Source organism: Lygodium microphyllum, chromosome 24 (genome assembly GCF_053477565.2).
Source record: "Lygodium microphyllum isolate KBCC chromosome 24, Lygodium_microphyllum_v1.1.10, whole genome shotgun sequence".
NCBI classification, from domain to species: domain Eukaryota; kingdom Viridiplantae; phylum Streptophyta; class Polypodiopsida; order Schizaeales; family Lygodiaceae; genus Lygodium; species Lygodium microphyllum.
In genome coordinates, this window is record NC_141158.1 from 127,077,634 (window position 1) to 127,105,260 (window position 27,627).

A 27,627-nucleotide genomic window follows, 5' to 3' on the forward strand; every position below is an offset into this window, starting at 1 on the left:
CAAATACTTTCCTCTAAACTTGCAAGTGCTTTCCTTAAAAGATGTAAGTAACTGCAAGATGTATGAGATGTATCATTCCATGTGAATATGCAATTTCAAGACAATAGGCCTTTCACCTTTATGCAACTATAGGATCTACAATGATCTTTCCATCTTTCCTTGCCCCATACGATTTTGATTGACATTAAGAACTATCTCTTATAAACCTTACGTTTATGCATCGAATTCAAAGCTTTTGTATTTTAATGAAGATGCATCCTTTCCCCAATTGTGAACTTTGATAAAAGAACTCTATGCATGGATGCATCATTCTTTCATGACCAGATGCCAATGAATACATCATTGATTTAATCTTTCCTTTATCACCTCACTTAACCTAAAATGTAATTATTGTTTCATGCGAATTGCATACTATATGTTTTTTTCAAAGTTCATAAATCTTTTCCTTTCATTGCAACTATTTGTTCATCATTAAACGACCTTCTACAATTAACCTATATATGAGTCACAACACGGGATTTATTACAAATTCCATAAGTGCATCATGTGCTATATGCCCCATCCTTTCCAACAATGTGAACCTCCCAGTACGTTAGAGCATCCCAAAATGTATTCAACCTATATGCGTGATGCAACAAGGACATCTTTACACAAGTGCATCTTGCATCATACGTTCAAAAATGTGACTACCCTTGACCATAGTAGTGCAAGCATTATAAGTACCTTGTAATGCAACTGAAATTTTTTAAATCGAAGAAAAATATATAAATTTTCCAATGCATTTAATCTCTCTATGTGAATTAAAACATGCTTTATGCATCCTTTCCATGCGAAGATATTTTTTGAAACCTGGCATTTAATATCGGGGCGCTGTCCACTCTCGTGCTTTCGGTGGAAGCTCTCACGTGTGCTCCTCTCGATTTTTGTTTAGGGGCCATTGACGAAAATAATATCAACTCAACAAACTTTCCCTTGGATCCCTTACGAGTTCCGAAATTACTTGCAGCTCGGATTCTCCTTCGTAGTACACAAATTTAGCCTTACAGAACACAATCTATGAAACCCGAAAGCCGCGGGTGAACTCGATATAGTGGAGCTTCAATAGAAGCTTCTCAAGCTTCTGATCTTTCAGAAATGACGTGATGATGATGATGACAATTCGAATGATGATGGTGAAGATGATAATAAACAATTGCGTGAGGATGAAGAAGATGATGGTGATGGCTGCAGCCTGACAGTGATGGCGGCAGCCTGTCGGTGATGTTGACGGTGCTGGCGGCAGGCCCGGACGATGGCCTTGAAGTTTGGGAGGGGGGTTCATATAAGGTGGAGGTGGGGATGGCTAAAGGAGTGGGAGAGCCGGGGGGTGGCCACACAGGTGGTAGTCGCATGCTTTCCTCCCCATGTCCCTCCATATTAGCTCTTACACACACTCTCTCTCCCCACCATGTAATGGGAGAAGGAGAGGGAGTTTTAAACAAATTTGCAATTACTCATTATCATTTTTCCCTTGAAGAGGAGTTCCTGCGGTGACTTGCGGGTTTATAAGCACACGGTTTCTTATGCACAACGTGGGGGATGATATTGTTATTACACAAGGATGGAGCACTTAGACCAGAGCTTTTTTATTGCGGGAGATTACTTCAAATTGCTTTTGCACGGGATCTAGTGTCTTATAATATTTTGTTGTAGAAATATTGCATTCTCTCCCCCTTAGAGGAATCGAGATGTCCTCATCTCGAGAAGATCTTGGGGTATTGATGGTTGAGAGTACTTTCATCCATCTAGGTGGCATCCTCTTCGGGGTAATCTTTCCACTCAATGAGGTATTCTCTCAAGGTCCTAGACCTCAAATGCCTCTCCCTAACATTTAGGATTCTGTCAGGCCGTAGCTCAAGGACTCCTTGGCTAGGCATTACAATTTGTTGATCATCAAGCACATGACTAGGGTTAGGCACATACTTTTTCAATAGGCTGACATGGAATACATTATGAACTTTTAGGTTTTCAGGGAGTTGAAGTCTGTAAGCATTAGGCCCTAGGCACTTGAGGATCTTGTAGGGTCCACAATACCTTGGACTTAGCTTTTTGCACTCACCCAAGGATAGGGAACTCTTCTTTGGATGTACACGAATGAAGACCATATCACCTTCAACGAAGGATCTGTCTTGCCATTTCAAGTCCGCGTAAGCCTTCTGTTTGTCCTTGGCGGCTTGGATGTCTTGTCTTATTGATTTGATTTGGTCATCCATGTCTTCCAACATCTGCTTTGAGGTTTCAACCCTCAAAGTTAGATCCAAAAAGCTCAAAGGAGTACGACAATCGTGCCCATACAATGCTTGGAAAGGGGTCATTTGAATGCTTTGTTGGTAAGAAGCATTGTAGGCAAACTCAACCAGTGGCAAATATTGAATCCACATTTTGGGTTTGTGACAGTAGTGTGCCCTAAGCATATCTTCAATGACTTGGTTGACTCGTTCCGTTTGACCATCAGTTTGGGGATGGTAAGCTATACTGAAACAGAGTTGAGTCCCAATGGCCTCAAAGATGGCCCTCCAAAAGTGTGAGGTGAAGAGAGAGTCACGATCACTAATGATTCTTCTGGGTAACCCATACAGTTTGAATATTTCCTTGATGAATAATCTTGAGATGTCTGAGGCTTTGTAGTTTGTCTTAACAGGAATAAGATGTGAAACCTTGGTAAGCATATTTACCACGACCATAATAGAGTTGTATCCTCCCTGAACTTGGGGTAGGCCAACAACAAAGTCCATACTAGTGAATTCCCATTTCATTTGGAAAATGTTAAGTGGTTGCGATTTCCTTGGCATTTTGACATGTACGGCCTTAATGCGTTGACAAGACAAACATTCCGTGACATATTTGAGAACGTCACCTTTGAGCCTATCCCAATAATAGCTCTTCTTGACCGCAATAAGGGTCTTGGCATAGCCAGGATGTCCTGAGAAAGGGGAGTCATGGGCTTCCCAAAGTATCTTCTGCTTGAGAGATTGGCTTGTCGGGATACATAATCTTATCCTAAAGTAGACAAGTCCACTATTGATAGAGAATTCTTGATACTTCGTTTTTAGCTTCGGGTCTTGATCTTTGATGGGGATCTCCCTTAGAAATTTTTGATAGGTTAGGTCATGGCATGCCTCTTCTCTAGCTAGCTCAAGAATTGGGTTGTTTGGCATCGATACCTTTGTGGCTAGAGATCTTGCTGTTGATGGATCCTGCAAGATCAGAGAATTCACAAATGCCTTGCGGGACTGAGTGCATCGGCAACTATATTCTCTTTTCCAGGCCAGCATTTGATTTCAAAATCATATTCTTCTAGTACTTCAATCCATCGATGTTGCCTCATATTGAGCTCATTCTGGGTGAAAATCCATTTAAGACTCTTATGGTCCGTCACTAAGGCAAATTTGTTACCCAGCAAGTAGTGTCTCCAAATTTTGAGAGCATGGATGACAACCAACAACTCTAGATCCTGGATAGCATGATTCCTTTCATGGCTCTTCAGTTTTCTTGAAGAGTATGCTACGGGATGATCCTCTTGTATAAGCACACATCCTAAGGCAAGTGCACTAGCATAAGTTTATCACTTCAAAATCCTTACTAAGATCAAGAAGTTTCAGGATGGGTGCTAATACCAAGCTTTGCGTTAGTTTGTCAAAGCTGGTCTGTTCAGCAGGTGACCATACAATTGATACTTGCTTCTTTAGTAGATTAGTCAGAGGTGCTGCAATCAAAGCATATTTTTTGATAAAGACCTTGTATCATCCTGTCAATCCAAGAAAATTACGTATTTCTTTGATAGAAGTTGGTGTTGGCCATTCCAGAACGTCTTTGACCTTGGCCGAATCCACTGAAATTCCTTTCGCTGATACAATTAATCCCAGATATTCAATTTGTTGCTTGAAAAATGCACACTTCTTCTTCTTGGCATAAATCTTGTGTGCTCTCATTGTTTCAAGAACAATGCGAAGCTGGGGTTCATGATCTTTTTCCTGCTTGGAGTAGACTAGGATATCGTCAAAGAAGACGAGTACGAAGTCATCAAGATACGGTCTAAAGATATCCTGCATTAACCTGTTGAAGGTAGTAGGAGCATTTGTCAGCCCGAATGACATGACTAGGAATTCAAAGTTTCCATACCTTGTGCTGAATGCAGTCTTCGGGATATCTTCTTCCTTGATCCTTATCTGATAATATCCATACCTGAGATCAATCTTAGAGAAGATCTTGGCACCTTGAAGATGGGCAAGAAGTTCATCTATTCTTGGAATGGGGTATTTGTTTTTAATGGTTGATTGATTCAACCCTCTTTAGTCAATGCATAGCCGAAGCGTTCCATCTTTCTTCTTTTGGAACAGCACTGGAGCTCCCCATGGCAAATTGCTAGGATGGATGTAGCCTTGGTCTAACAGTTGCTTGAGTTGCTCCTTCAGTTCAATCGCTTTTGGGATGGACATCCTATATGGTCTCTTTGCGACTGGTGCAGCTCTTGGCGCCAGCTTGATTTCGTGATCGACTTCCCTTTGAGTAGGAAGTTCTGTTAGCTCTTCAGGAAATACGTCTGTGTATTCCTTTAACCATGAAGGTTCTTCCCTAGATTCCTGATTCTGATCTTGCTTATTTAGTTTAATCAAATAGGCAGGTAGGCCCTTTCTAACTCCTTTTATTATCCATGTTGCTTTTTCCAACTGAATTTTTGGCTTACCAGCCTCTCCTTGAGTTGTAACTAGTTCCCCTTCAGAATTTCGAAAGGAGACTTGGCCCTTTCCACAGTGAACGTGGCATCACTGGGTATTAGCCAATCCATTCCGAGCAAACATTCGTGGACATCTAGGTTCATTACCCTGAATCAGAATGAAGTCGACTTTCCTTCTAGTAGGAATTTCACCTTAGGAGTTTGCCTGGTACAAGAGACCTCACGGCCATTTGCTAATTCCACAAGTAAAGTAGGTGCATCTATTGTGGCTATTCCTAATCTTTTTGCACAGACTGGTGAAATGAAGGAATGTGTACTGCCACAATTAATCAAGGTTTTGAAGCTTTTACCTTGATAATCCGATGGAGTTTGAATCACCGAGAATTAGTGATTCGGGCCTTTCTTGTGAAGAGCGGCATGAACAGTTTTCCTCTCAATGTCAGCTTCCATGGATGGATCTTCTTCATCACCCAGCTCCTTGTTGGCAACATTGGAGGTTCTCCCTCTGGCCATGATGGTGGCTCCTTGGCCATGGACAGCTCCTTGGAATGGCCCTTGGTGTTGTCCTCTGCTAAGCTTGGGACACTGCCTTTTGAAGTGTCCAGGCTCGTTGCAATGGAAGAAACGGAGATTGCGGCCATTACCTTGTGTAGGAACAAAGTTGTTGACAGCGTTGGCCCTAGCTTTCTTCCTTTGTCCCTGATTTTGGCCTTGCGCTCTCTTAGCCTGAGACCTATGCATTCCCTTGTTCTGATCCATGTAAGACCAAGTCCTGTTGTTCCTTGGCTTGGTCTACACATCCTGTATTATTGGTGCAGCTCAAATGAGTACGTCTTGTAGGTCTGTTGGGTGCATTGATTCCAAGCGAGCGTTTATGGGTGGATTTAACCCAGCACAAAACTTTGACACCTATTGTGTCATATCCATTTGTGGCACGTACTTTAAGAGAGAGATGAACTTTGAATAATATGCATCAAGGGATAGTCCAAGCTGCTTCAATTCATAGAATTTGTTCATCTTCTGTGTGCGGTAGGTAGGTGGCAGATACCTCCCTCGCACAGCTTTTTTAAGCTTCTCCCAAGTGACTATCCCTTCCGAGATCCCTTGGTCTCTACACCATTGTTTCCACCAAAGTCTTGCTTCACCGGTAAGCTTCAGTTTGGCGAGCATAGCTTGGTTAGCGGGTGCAGTTCCTACTGCCTCAAAATAATCCTCCATGGACTCGATCCAGACCTCAGCGTCAGTTTGAACAGTCCTTTCCTTACCATCGAATTCAAGTGGCTTGATTTGTTTGAGAAGGATCTTCTTCTCTTGAATTACAGCAGTACTTAGTGTAGGGGTCGGACTAGGAATCTGCACTTGGGGTTGTGCCTGGGCAATAAGATTCTTTATGTTAAAAACTTACCAAACGTTTCTCATATTACATTAATATGCCCAATATAACTTTTAGTCAAGTGACCTAATTACTTAACTCCTTTACCAACACTTATAGCCATGACAGACAGTGATAAAAATCTTATTCATTCATGAGGGCATAGCCATTTTGAGTACATTTATTTTGGGAAAGTAGAACAAGCTGATTGGCATATCAGTTTGGGGAAAATAGGATTGTGTTACATTCGACTACGGGGACTGAGTAATAATATGGAGAGGGTTCATGGATTCTCAGGAATCGATAGGTCATAGGAAGCTTGGGATATCCCTTCCTTTGATACTCATTCTTCTCATAACGTCCTAGCACCTTGATTCTGTCGCAGGGATCACCCGAGTCACTTCTTCGTACATATACTTGTTCTGCTTGACTTGCCGACCGCCGACATGTAGGGTTGCGTTTGCGTGAGCCTCGGTAAAGATGAACAGCTTCACGATCTTTAAATCCTCCATCCACTTGATTCTCTTCAAGTTAGTCTGAAGGTACGCAAGTCGGTGGGCTACTATGTAATATATTCCTGATTCACCCGTCCATCTCCGTTCCACGTGTACAGGGGTGAAGGGTTGTAGATGCAGTCTAGAATATTCATCATACCTAGCCTCCGTCGACAATCCAAAGCACACATCGCAGTCATAAACATAACCTGGAACACCAAGAATTTGTTCCACGCTTCGTGACTCTGCAGCCCATCATCCATAAGTAAGTAAGGAAATGTTCTTAACGGCAACATTGCTCTACTTTCCCCCATTAAGTTCCCTTGTAAATATTAGATCCCGTTGGTTCGCTCTGATACCAACTGTAACGTGTCCCCCTGTCCACTTGTAGGACACGTCTTGGCAGCCCATCAGAAAGAGAGTCTAGAAAGCGCCGCCTGGCACTCACAAGGAATGTCACGGGGTTTGCAATCAATGTCTTCTCGAGTCTGCCATGAAGCGGAAGTATCCGGCCGTTCCCACTTAGGACCGACCTGAATCAGGGTTTTTCTAATAGTCAAGTTTCTAGGAACTAGCTAGCGTCGAGCTCCAGACGAACCACTTTGCACAGAAACATTAGGGTCGAAGCGGATTTATACTGCACTTGGTTCAAGGAGAATGGGAAACAAGAGGGATGCGAAGCTCAACCTCTCTACCCGTAAGGTATAATCCCATTCCGTTCCCTAAAACAACATAAATCGGGACTCTAACTTTATTGATTCTACGTCATCACTATTTAATGTAATATTTCTACAACAAAATATTATAAGACCCTAGATCCCGTGCAAAAGCAATTTGAAGTAATCTCCCGTAACAAAAAAACTCTGGCCTAAGTGCTCCATCCTTGTGTAATAACACTATCATCCCCCACGTTGTGCATAAGAAACCATGTGCTTATAAACCTGCAAGTCACCGCAGGAACCCCCCTTCAAGGGAAAAAGGATAATGAGTAATTGCAAATTTTTTTAAAACTCCCTCTCCTTCTGTTGCATGGCGGGGAGAGAGAGTGTGTGTAAGAGCTAATATGGAGGGACATAGGGAGAAAAGCATGTGACTGCCACCTGTGTGGCCACCCCCCCCTCCCACTCCTTTAGCCATCCGCACCTCCACCTTATATGAACCCCCTCCCAAACTTCAAGGCCATCGTCTGGGTCTGTTGCCAACATTGTCAAGCTGTCGCCCATGCCGTCATGTTGCCACCATCACCATCATCTTCTTCATCCTCACGCGATTGTTTATTATCATCTTCATCATCATCATCCGAATTGTTGTCATCATCATCATGTCATCTCTAAAATATCAGAAGCTTGAGAAGCTTCGATTGAAGCTCCACTATACCGAGTTCACCCCCGGCTTTCGGGTTTCATAGATCGTGTTCTGCAAGGCTAAATTCTTGCGCTGCGAAGGAGAATCCTGGGCTGCAAGTACTTTCGAAACTCGTAAGGGATCCAAGGGAGAGTTTGTTGAGTCGATATTATTTTCGTCAATGGCCCCTAAGCAAAAATTGAGAGGAGCACACGTGGGAGCTTCCACCCGAAGCACGAGTGGGCAATGCCCCGATATTATATGCCCAGGTTTTGAAAAATATCTTCGAATGGAAAGGATGCATAAAGGATGCTTTAATTCACATAGGGAGACTTAAATGCATTGGAAAATTTATATATTTTTCTTCGATTTAAAAAAGTTCAATTGCATGACAAGGTGCTTATAACGCTTGCACTACCATGGTTAAGGGTAGTCGCATTTTTGAACGTATGATGTAAGACGCACTTGTGCAAAGACGTCCTTGTTGCATCACGCATATGGGTTGAATACATTTTGGGATGCTCTTACATATTGGGAGGTTCACATTGTTGGAAAGCTTGGGACATGTAGCACATGATGCACTTATGGAATTTGTAATAAATCCCTTGTTGTGACTCATATATAGGTTAATTGTAGAAGGTCATTTAATGATGAATAAATAGTCGCAATGACCTAGAATCAATAAAGTTAGAGTCCCAATTTATGCTGTTTTAGGGGAACGGAATGGGACAATGCCTTACGGGCAGAGAGGTGGAGTTTCGCATCCCTCTTGTTTCCCATTCTCCTTGAACCAAGTGCAGTATAAATCCGCTTCGACCTTGATGTTTCTGTGCAAAGTGGTTCGTGTGGAGCTCGACGCTAGCTACTTCCTAGAAACTTGACTATTAGGAAAACCCTAATTCAGGTCGGTCCTAAGTGGGAACGGCCGGATACTTCTGCTTCGTGGCAGACTTGGGAAGACCTTGATCACAAACCCCATGACATTCCTTGTGAGTGCTAGGCGGCGCTTTCGAGACTCTCTTCTCGATGGGCTGCCAATACGTGTCCTACAAGTAGATAGGGGGACACGTTACAAGTTGGAAGACATAAAAAGGACAAAGAGAGGAATTAGAGCTAGGACCAGAGAAGCCATGCAAGAAAAAGAGCTAGAAAGCTAGCAAAAAGGAAAAGTACCAGAAATAGCTCTATGTAGCCATTAATAAGTCTATGAAAGAGATGGAAATAATGAAGGAAGCCTTTAAAAAGGAAAAGTAGGATATGGAAACCATCATGTGTAGGAATTGAATGAAGAAGCCATGAGGACAAAAGAAGCATCCATTCCACAAAGAGTTGAGAAAGAGCTACCTAGAAGAGCAGGAAGCTTTGGAAAAGGAAAAAGGAAAGTCATAGAGGAACAACCTATGGTGGGCCCAAGGGACTTCTGAATATTCATGATTACTCATCAAACTATGCACACCAAAGTCAATGAGTTGAAAAAGGGTAAATAGATTGAGGAAGTTACTATTTGAGGAAGAGCTAGCTAGGAGAGTAGGAAGCTCTGGTAAAGGAAAAGAGAAAGTCATAGGGAAGCAACCTATGGTGAGCCTAGAATACTTCTAGATATTCATGACTATTATTCAAGCTAAGCATACCAAAATCAATGAGTTGGAAAAATGTAAGAAAATTTAGGATATTAGAGTAACTTCTTGTAAGGAAAGCTAACTAGTTATCTACAGAGTCTACCCCACTGGTTTACGAGAAGACACAAAAATAATATTATTAAATCTAGGAAGTCTTAGCACATTGGAACACATATGTTAGGAATTAAAATAAGTTAGAACAAGAAATTCAAAATAAGTTGGAAATATGAGATGGAAAGAACTTCTCATCAAGCATTCTTGAGACTATCATCTCAACAACTCTATGACTTACAGGCTCAAATTGAGGAGAACAATAAGAAGATGGAAGAGCTAAAAGATGTTACAAAAAGTTGAAATTTTAAGGGTATATGATAAATTTTCATGTGAATGCATTTCAAATCTCATAGTGTAGCTAGAGAGGAAAGGGCAAGGACAATAGCTCTCACTAGAAAGTTGTCACACTCACCAAATTTAAGAATAGATAAAGGAAAGGTTGTAGGATTGACTGACCAAATGCAATCAAGTAGAGAAAGAAGCTAATAGAGCCTATGGGAAAATGAAGCAAGAGAATATCCCTATGAATGCATAAAAGCATCAAATTTTTGGTATCATTCTCTAGGTGCATGCTTAAGGCCATAAGGGCTCTTCCTTAATTTGCACACTAGGTGTTCCTTGCAATGTTTTGTGGAGCCCTTAGAATGCTCCATACAAATCTCATCATGCAAGTCCCCAACCATGAAGAAAAGCCATCTTGACATGCATATGATAAATATCTAAGTCAAGGAGAGCAATCAAAGCGAGTAGGAAGCGTGGTAGTCATTTTCACAATAGGAGGAAAGACTTTATCAAAGTCCATGTTCTTGCTTGAAGCCTATAGAAAAAATTTGGCCTTGTATCCTAGATTGGGACATCCAGGGTACTTTTCAACTTGTATACCCACTTGCATGGCAAAGCATGTTTGCCACTAGGCAAAGGAATCAAAATCCACACATATATTTTTGTAGTGAGTCATACTTTGATTGCATGGCCCTCTCCCAAGAGTGACTATTATCTCTACGCATGGCATCATAAGTAAGAGGATCACCATCATTTTTCATCATAACGTAATTGTAATAAAGCATAAGTCACCTTAGTCTAGTCTAAGTTAGGGGATTAAGTATAAAAGGGGGAGATGTAACTTGTGAGGGATCTTTTGCCATTTTTCAAGCAGTATATGCTTTGAGGTTCCTTCCTCCCACCAACTAAGAGGGTGCATACTCTTAGCCACCAAGATATGGGGTACATACCATGTCCCACACTGACATGAGGTGCATATTCATGTTATAGCTTACATCTATGATTCTCAACCTTCCATGGCAATACTATTTCATGCCTAACTACCTTGGCTATGGCTTCCTTACAAACACGGTGTATTTCTTTGCAAATATGGTGTAATTCATAAATTTCCAGTTATTTGACTTGCTGTGAGAACTAGTATATTACATTGGTATTAGAAGTGTTCTTCAGCAAGTCGGGACCAAGTTGGTGGAAATTGAAGGAGTCTGGAAGAAAAAATGGCAGACTCAAAGCCATTTTAGCAGGTCGTGGTCCATTTGAAGGTCATTTTGAGTATTCTTCGACAAAAGGATAACCTACAGTAACTAAATGAGGTCAAAGAAGAGTTATTTTTGAGAAGCTGAATTTCTCTCTCCTCTTCTCAAGCTTTCCTCCAAGAATCCATGGCTTCTACTACTTCAATCTTTAACCATTGATCACTATTCCTTGATGAGACACTAGATCTTGACTTTTTGTGTCATGAGCTTCATGTAGAGTAGCGTTATGCCTTGACTAAGGCATCTCTCAAAGTGTAGGACATGAGGACTTGTTTGCATTGATCAGATCCTCCCCTTCTCTATGAAAATTTTCAGATATGATGCTATTGGCAATGGTTACTCCAAGCTTCCACCTAGATTACTCAATCTTTAGCAAGTGATCAGTGGCATCTTTCACCTTCTTGATCATTCTTGAGCTTTCCAAATCTTGGCTATGGCAGATTTATGACATCAGTGAGTTTTTTTTTAGTATCAGAGGGCTTTTGTTCTATCAAGTATCCTTGAGCTTCTTCAACACTCATTGAATCGACATTGAAGATTTCTTGCAAGATTAGAGCAATAGAGAAAAATATCTTGCAAATGAACTAATGGAAGCTTGTTGTGCTATAATAGGAGCTAGAAATGGTAGGACAACAAGACCGCACCCATCGCCTTCCATTCACGAAAGAAGAGAGAAGACTATACAACATCACCCTCGAGAAGTAGACCTATAATCAACAAAAGTTTAGGACCATTCATAACATCAATAAGATAGTGGCCGAAGAGGAAGCAGTCAGAAGGATCATAGAACAATGCAACCTTGCAAAGTACGTTGAGACGTTTGGATAGGAGGCTGACTACAAACCATGTGTAAAGTTCTTGAGAACCTATGACTCAGATAGAGGATGTGACATCGTGACTGTGGGTAGGGGCACAAAGGCCAAACAGATGTGCAGGTAGAGCTAAGCAAAGCCTTGGTGGAGAAGGCACTGGGGTTAGTGCCCAAGGTGGAGAGGAGACCAAAAAGAGATATCTATGCCATGCTCAACATGAACAAAGACCAAGTCCTCACAAACGATGGCATTAGCATCTAGGATATCCCCAATTCTAAAGTGAGAGTCCAGGCCAAAGTCATCTATACGATGTTTTCAAGCTAGAAGTACAACTTGCTCATGCACAGGATTGGAGTGCCTCTGTTGGAGAGCATGGCAACCCATTCACCCGACGCAATCAAATGGAATGGCTATGTGCGTAAGACGATCAACCAATCTGCCAGAGCACTAGCCATAGGGAGCAAGCTAGCCGGTGGAGAGTCCCCAGTATCAAAAGCTGGAACAGAAAGAAAGAAACCTATCATAAAAGCCTCATTCATAGGGTTCAGTGGAATACTAATAATGGCCCTCATCTAGGAGGCAATGGGAGAGGTGGTAGGTGTAAGAAGTAGGAGAGACTCTTGAAAGGACACCACCTTAGGAGCAGGAATAGTCCAATGAAAGAACAATAAGTGAGAAGGAAGAACATGAGACACAATCTAGCCATGGAGGGCCTAAAAATCCAAAGGAGAAGACTTCCTAGAAGTGGCAGTAAGAAGTCGAGGAGAGGCTAACAAAAAAAAGAAAAGGCCAACTTGCAGAAGGCACAAAAAGAGTCAAAGAAGGCTGAAGAAGAGAGACGAAGAAAGGAAGAAGCCGAACTACAAATGATCCAAGAGGAGTCTAAGAGAGCCAAAGAGGAGAGAAAGAGGAGAACATAAGAATAAGCATACAAGCTATGAAGAAAGGAAGATGAAGACATGGCTCTAGCAATATGCATGTCAATAGAGCAGCCCTCTAGGCAAGAGGAGCAAAAGCTAGTGCCCAAGTGCCAAAAACTGCAATGCCACCAACAACAGAAGGCAAGGGCAAGAGCCCTTTATATCCAATCCCAAAAACAATTCTCATGCCTGCTACCCTAGCCGTTGCATCCACCCAAGGCACCTCAACCACGTTGGATAGAAGCAACCTCATGGTCTAGGTGTAGTACTTAGTCAGCAAGGTACAAGAGATTGCACTTGCACCCAACGAAGGAGCCCCTCTAGCAAGAACCAAGAGACCATAGTAGACGCCGAATCAAGTCAAGACCCAAAGAAGCTAAAAATAGAGGCATCCACAATGTCCATCCCTACAGCAGCGCCATCATCTGTGGGCTATGATGAGTATGTTAAAGGGCTCCTGTCACAGCTAGAGAGTGCTAAGGAAGAAAAGAAAACTACAGTGGCTAAACTCGAAGTAAAAAGAGAATCAATGGCAACCCTTCGACTGGATATGATTCACCAAGTGACTGGTTATCAAAAAGAGATACGAGAGCTGAAGGCTACAAAAGAAAGAGACGAAGACAGGTGGCAAGCAAGGCTCACAGAAGAAGCATAAGAGCTAATAACACAATATTAGTGAGTTTGGGAATCTCCCAATTCCCATTTTTTGAATACTAAAAAGGTGGCATCTGGATAACATGCCCATAAATTTCTCAAAACCGTATGATATGACATATCATTGGAAAGTGCTTGAAAAATGGAATCTATTGAGCTATAGAGCACTCGATTTTGGAGTAACAGTGTTCAAGTTATGGAAAATCCAAAGATTTGACCACGTGTCCCAAACTTATGGGAAATTCCCATATTCCCCAATATGGTGTTTAATCAGCTTACATAGGCAATACAAGCTACTCATCCTACAACATGAGGAACTAGCAGAGCAGATGAGAAGAGTTCAAGAAGCCATGGAATAGCTCTCAATAGGAGAAGCAGAAAGAGCTCACAGGTAGGAGAATATCATCAAAGAGAGGTGGAAGAAATGAGATATAGACTGCTAATGGGGATTGAGGAGCAAGGAAAGATGGAAAGAGAGATCCAATACTTAGAGGAGGAGAAGGAAAAAGCAACTCAAAAGTGGAGAGACCAAGAGCCAATCATAGTAGCCTTAGCCCAAAGACAAAGTGAGAGCCTAGAGAAGATGAAATAGAAGGCCAAAGCATGGGTAACCTAGAGCGAAGGAAGGGTAAAAGACCTAGCAAGTTTTCTAGCCCATGCAGAAGGTGATAGAGTATTAGTAAAGAGCAGGGTAGGGGCCACAATCACAAGATTGGAAGGCGAACAATGCATCTTCCTCAATACCATCTTGAAGATCACGTAGTCAGACGAGGAGGAGGCCATTGAAACTCTAAAGAGGAAGTTGGAGATCACTTGTAGAGCCATAAGGCATGGAGGACTGTGTGCCCAATCACAAGGAGTGGGAGACATCTTGAGCCAACAGGCCGGGCAACAAGAGCATCTCCTAAGGATAGGGCTGATAGTCAAAGAGGTGGAGCTACTATACTTTAAGGAGAAACAAGTTTCACGACCACCATCTCCAAGACCTTAAGCCTACCAGGACGTGACCTAAAGATGCAACAATTGAAGGAGAAAAAGAGGCCAAGGAAAGAAGGAAGAGACTACTAGGGCAAGCATGACGATTCACTAATGTAGTCATCCATTTTTGTCAACAACTCCTTTGAGTATACGAATGGACTTAAAAGACTATATGCAAAGTAGGAGCCTCCTTAGTAAATAGCTTAAGCCCCCCCCTCACACAACCTGTAATCCCAAGAAGAATGTGCACAAGAGGGAGAAGAGAGCTTAAAGTACAAGTAAAAAATCTTGCTTACTAAGTAGCTCCTCTCACACATATTTTTTTTAAAAAAAAGAGCAGAAGAAGAAGAAGAGAGAACAAGGAAACACGAAAAAGAAAAAGAGAAAAAAGAAATACAAGAGCAAGAAGGGAAAATAAGATCTCACTTGATGAGTGCCACAATTCTTGTACCTAGGGGTCCTCAAGTTAGGCACATCCAGTGGCCTTGGTTGGCCGGCCTAACCCCCTACCCATTTTGTTTTCCACTTCATGCTTAGGGCACATCAAGGGTGGGACACACCTAGGGAGGTCACACTCGCCTATTGTTAGTAGGCATGTCTCCCTAAGCTACACTTACTGTACTTTCCCCATACATGAACTGGGTCCTCAAGTGTGGGACAACATCCAGGCTTGCTTGCGGTTCACCTCACTCCCAGTTCCACTAGCATGAACACAATGCATCACATGGTGAGGTAGAAACATTTCCTAGGTAGTGCACTTTTCTTTTCCTTTTCAGTTAAATGTGGATGTGATCATCACACAATCGGCAACGGAGACCCTCGTCATCCAATCAAAGTACCCTCGGCCTCCACAACCTCAACCGCTTTGACACGCTTCTCTCCCATGTCCAAGCCCCACAAAATCCCCATCACGAACCCACAAGGGCAACCTTTAGCCAACTGAGTCCTTACCGATAAGTGCCTTGGGACTGGCACTCAACTAGGAGGGGGGTAATGTTATAGACATGTTACGGGCCATATAACCCAAAAGGAAGTAGAGGAAAACCAAAGAAGCATAAGCCAAAAAGTGAATAGAGACTCTACCCAAGAAAGAAAAGCTGAAGAGAAGGCAAGCTAAAAAAAAACGAAGGAGAGCATCGAAGATTCTAGCAAGGTGCACTAAATATTCTAGCAAGGTGCACAAAATATTCTAGGAAGGAAAGTGCAGGGTGCAATGTAATTCATTTTATAAAATAGTGCTAGGCTCCCTCCTGTGCAAATTATAAATGTAGAAGTGCAAGAGCAAAAGAATTGTGAAAAGAACAAATACATGAGGAAGAAGACTTTGGCTAAGATGATCGGTCGTGTAAAAAAGGGGATGGGTGCCTAAAGGGATGAGGGCATGTATACAATTTAAAAAGTGAATGGAAAAGCTCATTCTTGAGTTGGTGTGTGGTTAAAGTGACTCTCTTCTTCTCTTCTCCTTGCTTGTGCTTGTGCTTGTGTTTGAGAGAGGGAGTGTGAGAGTGTTAGGAAGTGAGTGAGTGAGGGTGAGGGACCATGGTGGAGAATCTTTCCATCTTCTGATCCTCTCTTCTTCTCTTCTCTTCTCTTCTCTTATCTTGCGTACACGGCTATGGAGGATGGAGCTTGGAGGTGGAGGATTGAGCTTGCTTGAGCTCTCATCTCGGATTGTGGATCTACCAGAGTGCTTGAGGGAGGAGGCTACTCAATTGGGCATTAAGGTAAGCTCATTACACTCGTAGGATTGAGAGCATATACGGCTATGTGAGAGATAGCCATAGCATTCGGCTTGCAATGCTTGAAGCAATAAGTGGTCCATGGGTCTTGGCAGTCTCCCGCAAAGGCCATCATTCCTCTAGCTACAAATAGACAAGAATCATTTAAGCTCATCATCCCTTTAGCTAACACTTCTTAGTAACACTAGTAGCTTACTCCATTACCACAATAATATAATTAGATGTATTACTCTTATTAGTGCTAGTAGCTATTGTTGTTGACAATACTATCAATGATATCAAAATTTTGTTGGTACTATTGTAATACTTTTCCATCAGTGCTAATACTGCTTTTAAGGCTATCAATGTTGCCTATAAAGTGTTATTTGTACAAATATTCTATGTAGGAGGAATGCTAGTGGTGTTTATAGAATCACTTGTGTCAAATAATGTTATCTTTAGAACTCATTATAATGTTTCTAAAACTATTATAATTGGTGTTTGTAGCATTCATTGGATGAACAACACTATTTATTGTAATTGGTTGTATTAGGCGAGTATTAGGCTTGGCAGACTATTCTTTATGATTGTAGTGCTTGAGGTGTCACTCAATAAGGGGTGTGTGTGTGTATCACACGAGTTTAAAAGGAAGAAAAATAGTATATGAAAATTAAAAAATAAATTTATAGAAGGGAGCATTTTTAAGATTTTAAAGAATGGTATATTTTAACAATGAGAAATTTACAAATAAGCCACTTTCCAACTAGGCATCAATAACTTGCTACAAGTGCATGTAAGACAAGTACTCTTAGTTTTGCAGAACTACTACTTCTATTATTGTGAGAGTATACATAACTAAATAAAAACCATTGCATCATACAATCATTAATCTCTGATATAATTATTTGCAAACCTACCATATCTGTTAGAGTGAGTATATACATAACTAATCAAACTTCTACTTCTATCTATATAACTATTACTAGTGCTACCATTGCATCATAAAATTATCAATTTGCGATAACTTTGCCAATAGAATCACTAGTTGCATGTGGTAGTAGTTCTTGCCAATACAAGTAAACATCAACTTGCTATAATTGGAAGGATTAGACTCTTGACATTAGGCCCATCAAATAGATTCACATGATGTTCAATGTAGAATTTTCTCTTGATCTTCCATGTACATCCTTCTTATTCATAAAGAGATGAGTATTCCATGTTGAAAAGGAGATTAACAAGCCCTTTAATCTTCTCAATGATGATAATCACTTAAATTTTTCTTTTAACATGTGGATAACGAGAACATGGAACTATCCTCTTTGATACTAGTTGGGATTTAACACAATAAATGTTTCTTTTGTAAATGCTTATAATCTTTGATGATTTTGATATGTTCAAGTTTGGAAAAATCAACACACTATTTATGAGTAGTAACATGGTAGCCTTTTGGACAAAGAATTCATTGGAAAGCTTGAGTCACTTCGAATTTTATAAGTGTGCAAAGCTTGTTCACTTTTAAGAAGCTAAACAATCAATAGTAAAAAGAGGCATTCAATGGTACTGTTGTAAAGAATGTAAAGGCTATTAAATGCTATGGATGACAACATAGTGTCTAGAGGTGTAATGTTTGGTGTCATTGATACAATGCATCCATTCATTTTAATAAATATAAACCAATACAAGATCTCACACCACTTTTTAGTCCTCGGTGTCAAAATCAACAAGGGCCACATCCTCCAAATGTCATTGGAAAGGTTTTCTAATGAAGTTGGTTCAATAGTCTCAATACCTAATCCTTCCATCTCAACAGTTGAAGATACCATGCTTGTAGATTAAAATTGCTTTTGATTCCTTTAACGTGATATTACACGAAGAACCATATGAGCTTCATGATGTAGCAGAAGAGATATGTGTTGAAAAATTGTTATATTTCCAATTCTTCTTGGTGAGACAATGTCTTATAGAGATTTTATGTGACAAATTGGTATCGCTAGTTGGTGGCTTGATGATGTCTTTCTATTAATGTCACCACATATGCCACTAGATGTATGGTTTTCCTCCCAACTTAGTTGGCCTTGAATGTTTTTAAAGGTACTTGCCATTGACATTATTATGAATAAGTTTGAGAACTGATGTGGGGGATTTCACCAATAATGCAAAGCATGACTAAAGAAGTGCATGTGCAAGTATGTATATTTGTGTGATTTTGATTCCTGCGTGTATCTTCTAGAATTCCATATGAATGCCTTGGAATGTAAATGAAAATATACTATGCATGTGAGAGAAATGGGGTATCTTCTTTGTGATTTGTTGAAAGAAGTTTGTCTTTTATCTAGATATGGAGCTAAATGCTATGGCGATTCACCCCTTTCATTCACACACACATGTGAGAGAAATGGGAAACCTTCTTTTTATGATTTGTGGAAAGAACTTTGCCTTCTACCTACATATAGAGTTAAATGCTATGATGATTTACGGCTATAAAATTTAGTCTAATCTCTCTTTTTCGAATTCCAAGATCATTATTGAGCAACATGCATTACTCAAAGGCCCTTTTGATGCTTTTCCAACAAGTTGGGTGGTTGAAAGTTTCAAATGTAAAGCCATCACATGGGGGACCATCTTGCATCATCAACGGTGAGAAACTGCCCATCTAAAGTCATATTTGGAAAGAATAGGCAAAATATTTTTCTTGAGGTATGATAATGCCATTTCATTTATGTAGAACTATCTAGTTTACTAGCATCAAAACTTTGGAATCATTGATGTTTATCAAAAGGAGGGCTCTCAAATTTTGGTTTATATACTCTTCATTCTTAAATAAATGGACAGTATTCCTTATTTAGGACAATGTCATTTAGCACTCGAATCAAATAGTATCATTACCACCACCTCTGATCAATTTTGCTAGTTATTAAGTTTTACACGAAAGTAGAATCAATCATGCCACTATGCTTAATATTTCTAGTTGCCACGTGGGATTGTAGTATGTTTTAAAAGTCCAAAAGGGTGAAGGAAGAATCATTGCAAGCTTTGAGAGGATGCTAATGACTAACTTATAAAGTGGCAAGTTCACTTATCAAGATAGGTGGGCTAGCATTGGAATCGGAAGCTATGATGTTATATGTTCCCAAGGTAACTCATGTTTAGGATGATCAAAAGAAAACCTTCATGGCCAAGAGGGTCCATATTCGAAGACAAACGTAGAATGTATGAAAGGCCAATGTGAGGTTTAGGAATCGATGACAATGTTCACGAATAACATTTTTGGTAGCAGATACAAAAACCTTTGGCTCGAATGTGTGTGTTGAGGGGCTTTTAAATCAACTTATTTGTATTTGCTATTTTTATAATTGAGGATTTTGCAGTTCAAGATGTTAAGCTGCTTGGTGTTAAAGCTACTATAGCTTAAATTTTCGATTTACTTTACGTGAAACCCCGATGGGATTTAATGCGTAAACACTACCGATCAATAATCATTAGATAAGTTTGGAGCATATTGCGTCATGGGTTGGTCTCATGGTCGTCGTATGTCTATTGCGTATGGGACCTCGCAAAGAGGAAAGTCGAGGGGGGATGAAAGATACGATTTTTGACGGAAGCATGCATGTTTTATTATAACATACTAAACGTCTTTTCGATAATCATGATATATTCGATGCTCTATCGTACTCGTGAAGAGAGCAATAATTCCATTTGACATATATTTTTCCTTTTGAGATCTGTAAGGAGGGAACCTTAGGATATGTGCAATAGGCCTTTGCCTTAATGAATTCCTTTGCCGACTAGTTCCAACTTCTAAGGACATGATTTGCTGAAACGAGAAAACACATCATGAGAAGCCATTATAGCTGGTGGTTCCAGGAGGCAGGGACGATCTAATTATGAAGGAGGCATGTACTAATTTAGTTTATTTGGTTTTGTTGTACTAGCCCTTCAAAAGGGAAAAGGCTCTACAAGAGAGGAACCTAAAGGTGGGCCTCAAAATCCAATGGCCAAGCAACGGCTAATTAAGGCCTTGCGTAACAATGAAAACCTTGTTAAATACTGTTAAGTTGTAAATGTACTCCAGTTTCTATGCCAACATACATTAGCCCTAGTCTAGAGGCCCTTCCAATATCCAACATGTTTGTTGGTGTCTAGCATATGCAACAAACTTGCTCGTGTGGTGTCATCTAGTGGTATGATTTGACAGGAAATTTGCAAGTTACACCAATATCAATGCATACAGGATCTTGTTGGGAGGGCTTAGTCCTTAGCTCCATGATTGATCTTTGAATGAGTTTTGATACACTCATGTATGTAGTGATATCTTAACTCTTAAGAACTCCCTTAATGTCCCCTTAACATATCTCCTTAAAGGAATGAGTACTTCCATATTATTATCTAGTGGCTTCTCAAAAGCTAGATTAAATATCGTGGGAATTATACTTTGCCCTGTCAATTTTGAAGGGTAGGATAGCCCATCAAAAGTGATGCATGATCTCTAACTTGTCCCAATATCCATGCCACTTTTCTCATTACATCAACTATCACATTAGTAAAATATAAATGTTATTATGCAAATAAAATTTCGGAAGTATGATTTCATCAAATTGTAGTGACTTGACCCTTGGTTTAAGATTATGAGCACGTTGCAAGCTATAGTGGGACCATTTATAACACGCACTATTGCTAGTGGTCTATTTTTTATGGCATGGAGAGAAAAAACATGTAGAAAGCCTCTAAACAAAGCTTTCACAAATTATGGCAAAATCTCTTAGAAAATGCAGGAATAATCCAAACAAAGAATCTCCAAGAGGAAAGCTACCCACTAAATTTTCCAAGTTGATGGTGGAAAGAGTAAAGGAAGTGTGGGAAATTAGGGGTGAATTTTGTGTGTTTTCTCTAAAACAAGTGGAGAGTAACTATACACGAACAAATAGATTGATAGTATATAAGTGTAGAGTGCAATGATCAACTCTACGAGGACGAAAAGCAATCGTGAAATATTGCACGTACTCCTTTTGGGTGGTTTATTCGATACTGTCGTTAGAGAGGTCCACCATGAGGGCATTGCCCTTGGCCCCCTCCCTACAGCAGTTATATATATACATGCAAGCTTATGCACCCAGTGACTCAGTCAGACACGCGAGAATTGAGGTAGTTGCATCAGTTCTTGCATGCCTATATATCATACGCACACACTACATTGGGGGAATTGCTAGCTAACCAGGTAACTTCATCCTCTCTCTCTCTCGTTCAGCACCATGAACGGCCTACGCCTTCTGTAGAGTTAATTTACGCATGCTGACGATAGGGGGCTTTCTGCAAAAGAATACGCTCATATAGCCGCTCACATATCCGTCAATCTTCTCACGTCCAAGAGAATCTCTAACAGCCTTTTGATCTTTAATCGATCAGACCACTGGCGAAATCAGCGGACAATCTTCAGAAACGTGGGCCAATAGTCAAGGAGGGGACCAATGGTTACAGTTTGATAATAATTGAAGGTCCAAATTAAATTTTAGGGATCCACACTTGCGGTACGAGTTGGCGAAGTGCATTGATGATGATCGGAATAATTGTATGTATGAACGAAAGGGCAATGCATGCTGTTTAATAACATTAATGTCATTCGAGCGGCGCCATTCGTGAGACTGTTATTCATACTAACAGTTCATGTGTGTGAGTATAAATACTGTGCCGATCTGATTTAATGTTGATCTGGTATGTGACATTGTAGTGAAGACGGGAGAGACGAGGCTGCGAAAGAGGACCTTCCATTTCGTGAGCCAGCCTCCGGCAACAGCACAAGCGCCTGAATACAGTAGCTGTAGCACTTATAAGAGGAGGAGGTTATATAATCGGAGCAGCTACCGTAGCTGGTGCTGCTGCTGCTGCTGGCCCGGGCGGGGGGGCAGCCACATTGGTGGTGCATTTAAGTAGGAGGCGACTCCGTAGGACGTAGTAGATTTAATTAGGTGGTGCTTATAGATTTTACGTAAGGCAAACAAAACAAAAAAAAGGCCAATAGAGCAGACGTCATGGCAAGAGTGGCAGCTCGCATGGACGCGTCGGAGCATGCGGCCACGCAGTTCGCGGCAGCCATGGCCGGATCCGGCAACGTCATCGTCCTGGTGAAAGAAAGGCCCGCTCATGTGGATGACGACGGGCGGCCACGTCGGACAGGTAAAAGCATATATAGCAAGTCAATATGGCCGTCTCATTATATCAGGGCTTTCAAGAAGCTGACGTGTGGGTCGGTGTTCTCTGCGTGGACACGTGGCAGGCAACGTGTGGACGGCGTCGTCCCATGTGATCACGGCGGTGATCGGATCGGGGGTGCTGTCGCTGGCGTGGAGCATCGCGCAGCTAGGGTGGGTGGCGGGCCCGCCCATCCTGCTGGCCTTCTCGCTGGTCACCTACTACACCTCCGTGCTGCTGGCCGACTGCTACCGCTGCCCCGATCCCGTCTCCGGCACCCGCAGCTACACCTACATGGCAGCTGTCCGCGCCCACCTCGGTAGTGCTCCTCCTCCTACCATTACCACTACACACCGTCATCATCATAATCACCTTACCCTTGCTATCTAATTCAGCTTATAACTAGCTGGCGCTGCCTTGACCTGCAAGGGCTCGGGGTTACAGTAACCGCGACATATATCACTATTCCTATTATAATGCCACACTAACTGTTATAGATTTTACTCTGCCCTGCTTATCTTCATCGTCATTCCAACGCCATTTTTGCTTCGGCCTCACTCACCCACCCTTGTTCTCGCCTCTCATCTATGTGATCGTGCAGGTGGCTTCCAAACATGGATTTGTGGTTTCGTCCAATACATGAACCTGATCGGTACCGCCATCGGTTACACCATCACTGCCTCCATAAGCATGGTGTAAGGAGATTGAACCTTCTTCGAAGATAGATACTGCTTTTTTCTTCATTAGCATTGCCACTTAAGGGCATGCTTGGGTAAAGATTTGCCTTGTTTATTCAAGCTTTGAAACATTACTACTCAAAGTTAATCCGAGTCAAATGGACAGGTAGCACAATTAATAAACAGATGTTACTTTCCAAATTAATGATAATTAGAAATCCATGATCTCTTTCTCTCTCTCTGTCCCTCTCTGTGTGACACACACGCGCACACAGGAGGCCTCGTGCACTCTTGTTATATACTATACAAGTTCATACATATGTTTATGTACATGCTATGTATGTATATATGTATTGTCAGTGCACGTGTATTTGCATGCTATGTATTTATGTATGTGCTTATACATATATGTGAATTGATCACTTCAAATGGTAAATCAAATCTTTCACCATTAACTCTTTGCTAGCGATCGTCTTCACCTATAACTAATTATTTTGAGCTAAATTTCAACGGAAAGATTTAAACAATGATATTATGGACTAACCACGACCTTTAACATAGATACGCTCATGATGGATTAGTGACATCTGACCTCTGAAAGAAAACCGTAGACACTCATTGTAATTATGTTTAATATTTCAGGGCTATAAAACGATCCAATTGCTACCATGTCTATGGTGAAGATGCACCTTGCTTGGTTTCTAGCAATTTGTATATGGCTCTCTTTGGAGTCTTTCAAATAATTCTCTCCATGATACCCAACTTCGATAGAATATGGTGGATTTCAATTGTGGCAGCCATCATGTCTTTCTCTTATTCTACCATCGGCCTCGGCCTAGCTGTGGTCAAAACTATAGGTAAATATCCCCTACTAATAAAATGTCACAATATGCACCATTCCCTGCACATGACTAACTTGTTTATTCCTGTTTCCAATACTAGAGAAGGGTTACATAGCTGGAACAGCAACAGGAATTGACATCCCTTCTCTTGGTGACAAAACGTGGACTGTTTTCCAAGCTCTTGGAAACATTGCATTCGCCTATTCTTTTAGCATGGTTCTCATTGAGATCCAGGTAATGGCATTATGATTAGATTGTATTTTCTTACAATTATCAGTATATAGCCTCTTTCATATGCCAAGCTTGTAGAAAGTGAAGGTGTCCAAAGTGTGCATGTAAGCATATACGTTTGCCTAATGAAGTCAAAGTTATGTTCGTTTATGGATATTGATTAGTGGACTGTGCCGAATGATGTCACAATGCTAATCTTTTTTTTCACTAGGACACTGTGAGGTCTCCTCCTGCAGAGAACAAAACAATGAAAAAGGCCAGCCTCATAGGTATAGGAGTCACTACAGCCTATTACATGTCTGTGGGTTGTGTGGGCTATGCAGCCCTTGGTAACAATGCTCCTGGTAACCTGTTGACGGGCTTTGGCTTCTACAACCCGTATTGGCTCATTGACTTTGCCAATGCATGCATCACGGTGCACCTGATAGGTGCCTACCAGGTAATATAAGCTAAAGTCGATAATTCTTGTTTCTACACCTCCTCGATCTCTTCATCGTAAAAATTAAATCCAGCTTACTCTTGATGCTTTCAAATATTTTGGCATGAACATTTGGGTTTTCCCACATTGTAAATATTTTGCATAATTGCATTCATCATTCATTGATCCGTTCCCGACTAATTCGAGTTGGATAGTTGGTATATAATTAATCAGCCATTGAGATGTACTGTACCTGGCTCAAAGAGGTGAATAAGAGTCATCACATAAGATAACTTTTAGTTTACTACAGGGAGGACAACATCAACTAGCTCTAGAATATATATATATATATATATATATATAGTTTCAGGAACACCCTCCATATAGGTCCTTTGCAAAACAAATATCATATAATTACGATTGATGTAAATGTGCTACATCGAGGATGCATCTTATTCTTGTACACGCAACCATGTTAAGAAATTATGTGCATGGACATCTTAATATTATAACGTGCGAGCTGAGTGACACGCTTCATGCACGTGGTATGATCATGGGCGAGCTGCATGGAGATGTGTGCCCTGGCGACATAGCTTGTATAAGACATGACTGGCTGTAGCTGCGTCATGAGGGACGTAAGACATGACTACTGATCACTATAGCTGTCGTGCCGTAGCTTGTTAACAGCGCCAATGATATCTAGCATATAACACACTGACTGACTAAGATAGTTGCTGTGTAGCGATCAGTACTTCTACATGCATGGAATTGCAGGTGTTCTGCCAGCCTCTCTTTGCGTTCGTTGAGGCATGGGCAACGAGCAAGTGGCCGAAGAGTGAGCTGATAAACCAGGAGTACAGGATGGGGCTACCAAGGTGGCTGCTGGGGACCGGGGAGGATCGGGTGGAGGCGGGGGTGCTGATGAGGGTGAACAAGTTCAAGGTGCTGTGGCGGAGCATGTTCGTGGTGTTCACGACGCTGGTGGCGATGCTTCTGCCCTTCTTCAACGACGTGGTGGGGCTTCTCGGGGCCCTTGCCTTCTGGCCCCTCACCGTCTACTTCCCCATCGCCATGCACATCGCCCAGACCCGCCTCCCGGCCTGGACCCCCAAGTGGCTCGCCCTCCAGTTCCTCAGTTTCGCCTGCCTCCTTGTCTCCCTTGCTGCTGGCATTGGCTCTATCGCCGGCATCGCCGAAGCCCTCAAATCATACACCCCCTTCCATTAACACGTCATTAACCATTAACCACCACCTCATCTCATCATCTGATCAGCTACGTCTACCATTGATCTTTTATCTTTATTAGTCCATTGTCCCGCTTCCCACTCGTCCATTTATAAGCTCACATAATCTCAGCATTATCTGTCGACACACAACGTCGTCAGCATCCACCATACAATCCCATCTATTAAGCTTATCTCATTTACATTATTATTATCATTTGTTCGCAACATAACATTATCATTAACCATAAAACCCCCCTCCCCTCCCCTCCCGGTCCCTATAAACGGATGTCTGTAATGCGTTCAGCAATATAATAGCTAACGTTATCCCCCAAAATATACACTACTAGCTTGTTTGATGCTTAAGCCATCACTCGTTTCCTCGCATAAAAGTACTCTATCAATTATACCACTATGCTTGCTCTCAACATCAACCAACCCACAATAACAAACACCATTTGTTTTGCTTAGCAGCAAGTCAAGACATTGGGTTGCTTGCTGTGCGCTGATGATAACGAGCAATGCACTTGCCTCTTTTGTCAATGTATATATAGTAACATACTTGTCAATCAAAGTTGATTTATATGAAATTCCATTCTAGGCATCTAAGGTCTTCAAATTTCAGGTGTCCAATGCTTGCCTTCTACATGCATAATTTTCTTGAATATTCACCACACCAAAGTATGCACTTGATTAAATTTTATGTGCATCACGTGTGTGTGCATGAGTTGCATGCATGTGTGTGCATATGTGGACATGCAGATGTATACACACTCATGTGCGTGCATGCACACATTCACTCCTCTAATCAAATACCATGCTTATCCCCTCATTATGATTTGGTATCCGTGACTTGATTGGTTAATATAGTCAAACTTATTTTCAAATCATCAAAACTACCAATGCCTCTCCTACTTTGAGAATGGCACAATGGGAAACATCACTAACTTTGACAATGTCAAGCTTGTATCTACACATACTTCTTCTTGGAAAAAGTTATCGTCATATCCATATATAGTCTCATCAGCCTTTAACACCAACACTTTTTTATGCAAGAAATTGTGAATCTACCTTATAATTAAATTCCACTCTAGAAAATGCAACTTGTGACGATAAGGTTATTATCTTTGATAATAGCATGCATGCATGTGAACACACACACACACACACACACACACACACACACACACACACACACACACACACACACACACACACACACACACATGCACATGCACATATGCTATGCATATGTATGTATGCATGCATTATGTCTTTGGGCCAATAAAGTTATATACTATGTGCCACTGTTTAGTGTTAAGTTGTTCATAAGCTAGATTGTGGATGTCCACCTCATTGGTGTTACAATCCTTTTGGCATGAATGAGTATTATTACACTACAAAAGTAGACTTGCATGAAATAATATGCAGATAGACAAGTCCAACAACATTGCTTTCAAAATGCATAGTAAAAATTCTGGCAAGTTCTTTGTTGAATAACCTTGCCATATGCTTAACTTCTATTTATTCTTCACAAACACCAAAAGTTCAATGTCTGTGAGTTCATAGAATATGTCCTTTTCTGAAGTTGACAACTAGTAGATGATCTTTAGTTGGAGATTTATTATGTCCTTGCAATGCTATTCATGGCTAAGCTTACTAGACAATGAAGAAATTAGCTTGATGGTTCTTAATGCAAATCACTTTTTACAATGTATGATATCATTTTACCATTCCTACATAGATATCATACCACCTAGACTTTGTATCAGTTATGGACTAGTATTCATCCTTTATTCCATGCTTATAATTTACCCAAGCATGTCAAAT

The 27,627-nt window shown here is 41.1% G+C and overlaps 1 protein-coding gene across 3 annotated transcripts; it reads left to right on the forward strand.

The window, feature by feature from the left end:
* Positions 1–21,281: 21,281 nt before the first annotated feature.
* Positions 21,282–26,371, forward strand: LOC148015628 (amino acid permease 4-like). Of its 3 annotated transcripts, XM_087665981.1 has the most exons (9): positions 21,324–21,435; positions 21,624–21,786; positions 21,946–22,391; positions 22,492–22,725; positions 23,008–23,101; positions 23,726–23,940; positions 24,026–24,159; positions 24,368–24,595; positions 25,349–26,371. In XM_087665981.1, exons 3-9 carry the CDS (start codon positions 22,247–22,249, stop codon positions 25,799–25,801), a joined length of 1,503 nt encoding a protein of 500 aa, XP_087522107.1. In that variant the 5' UTR covers positions 21,324–21,435; positions 21,624–21,786; positions 21,946–22,246; the 3' UTR covers positions 25,802–26,371. The 3 variants fall into 3 exon arrangements, with proteins under 3 accessions (XP_087522106.1, XP_087522108.1, XP_087522107.1); XM_087665980.1 differs by lacking the exon at positions 21,624–21,786 and having other exon boundaries at positions 21,282–21,435; XM_087665982.1 differs by lacking the exon at positions 21,624–21,786 and having other exon boundaries at positions 21,290–21,435; positions 21,951–22,391.
* Positions 26,372–27,627: the final 1,256 nt, after the last annotated feature.

Coding starts and splice junctions, on each gene's coding strand:
- LOC148015628 (XM_087665980.1), top strand. CDS start 22,247: ATGGCAAGAGTGGCAGCTCGCATGGACGCGTCGGAGCATGCGGCCACG. Junction 22,392..22,491: donor CGGGCGGCCACGTCGGACAG/GTAAAAGCATAT, acceptor GACACGTGGCAG/GCAACGTGTGGACGGCGTCG. Junction 23,941..24,025: donor AGCTGTGGTCAAAACTATAG/GTAAATATCCCC, acceptor TTCCAATACTAG/AGAAGGGTTACATAGCTGGA.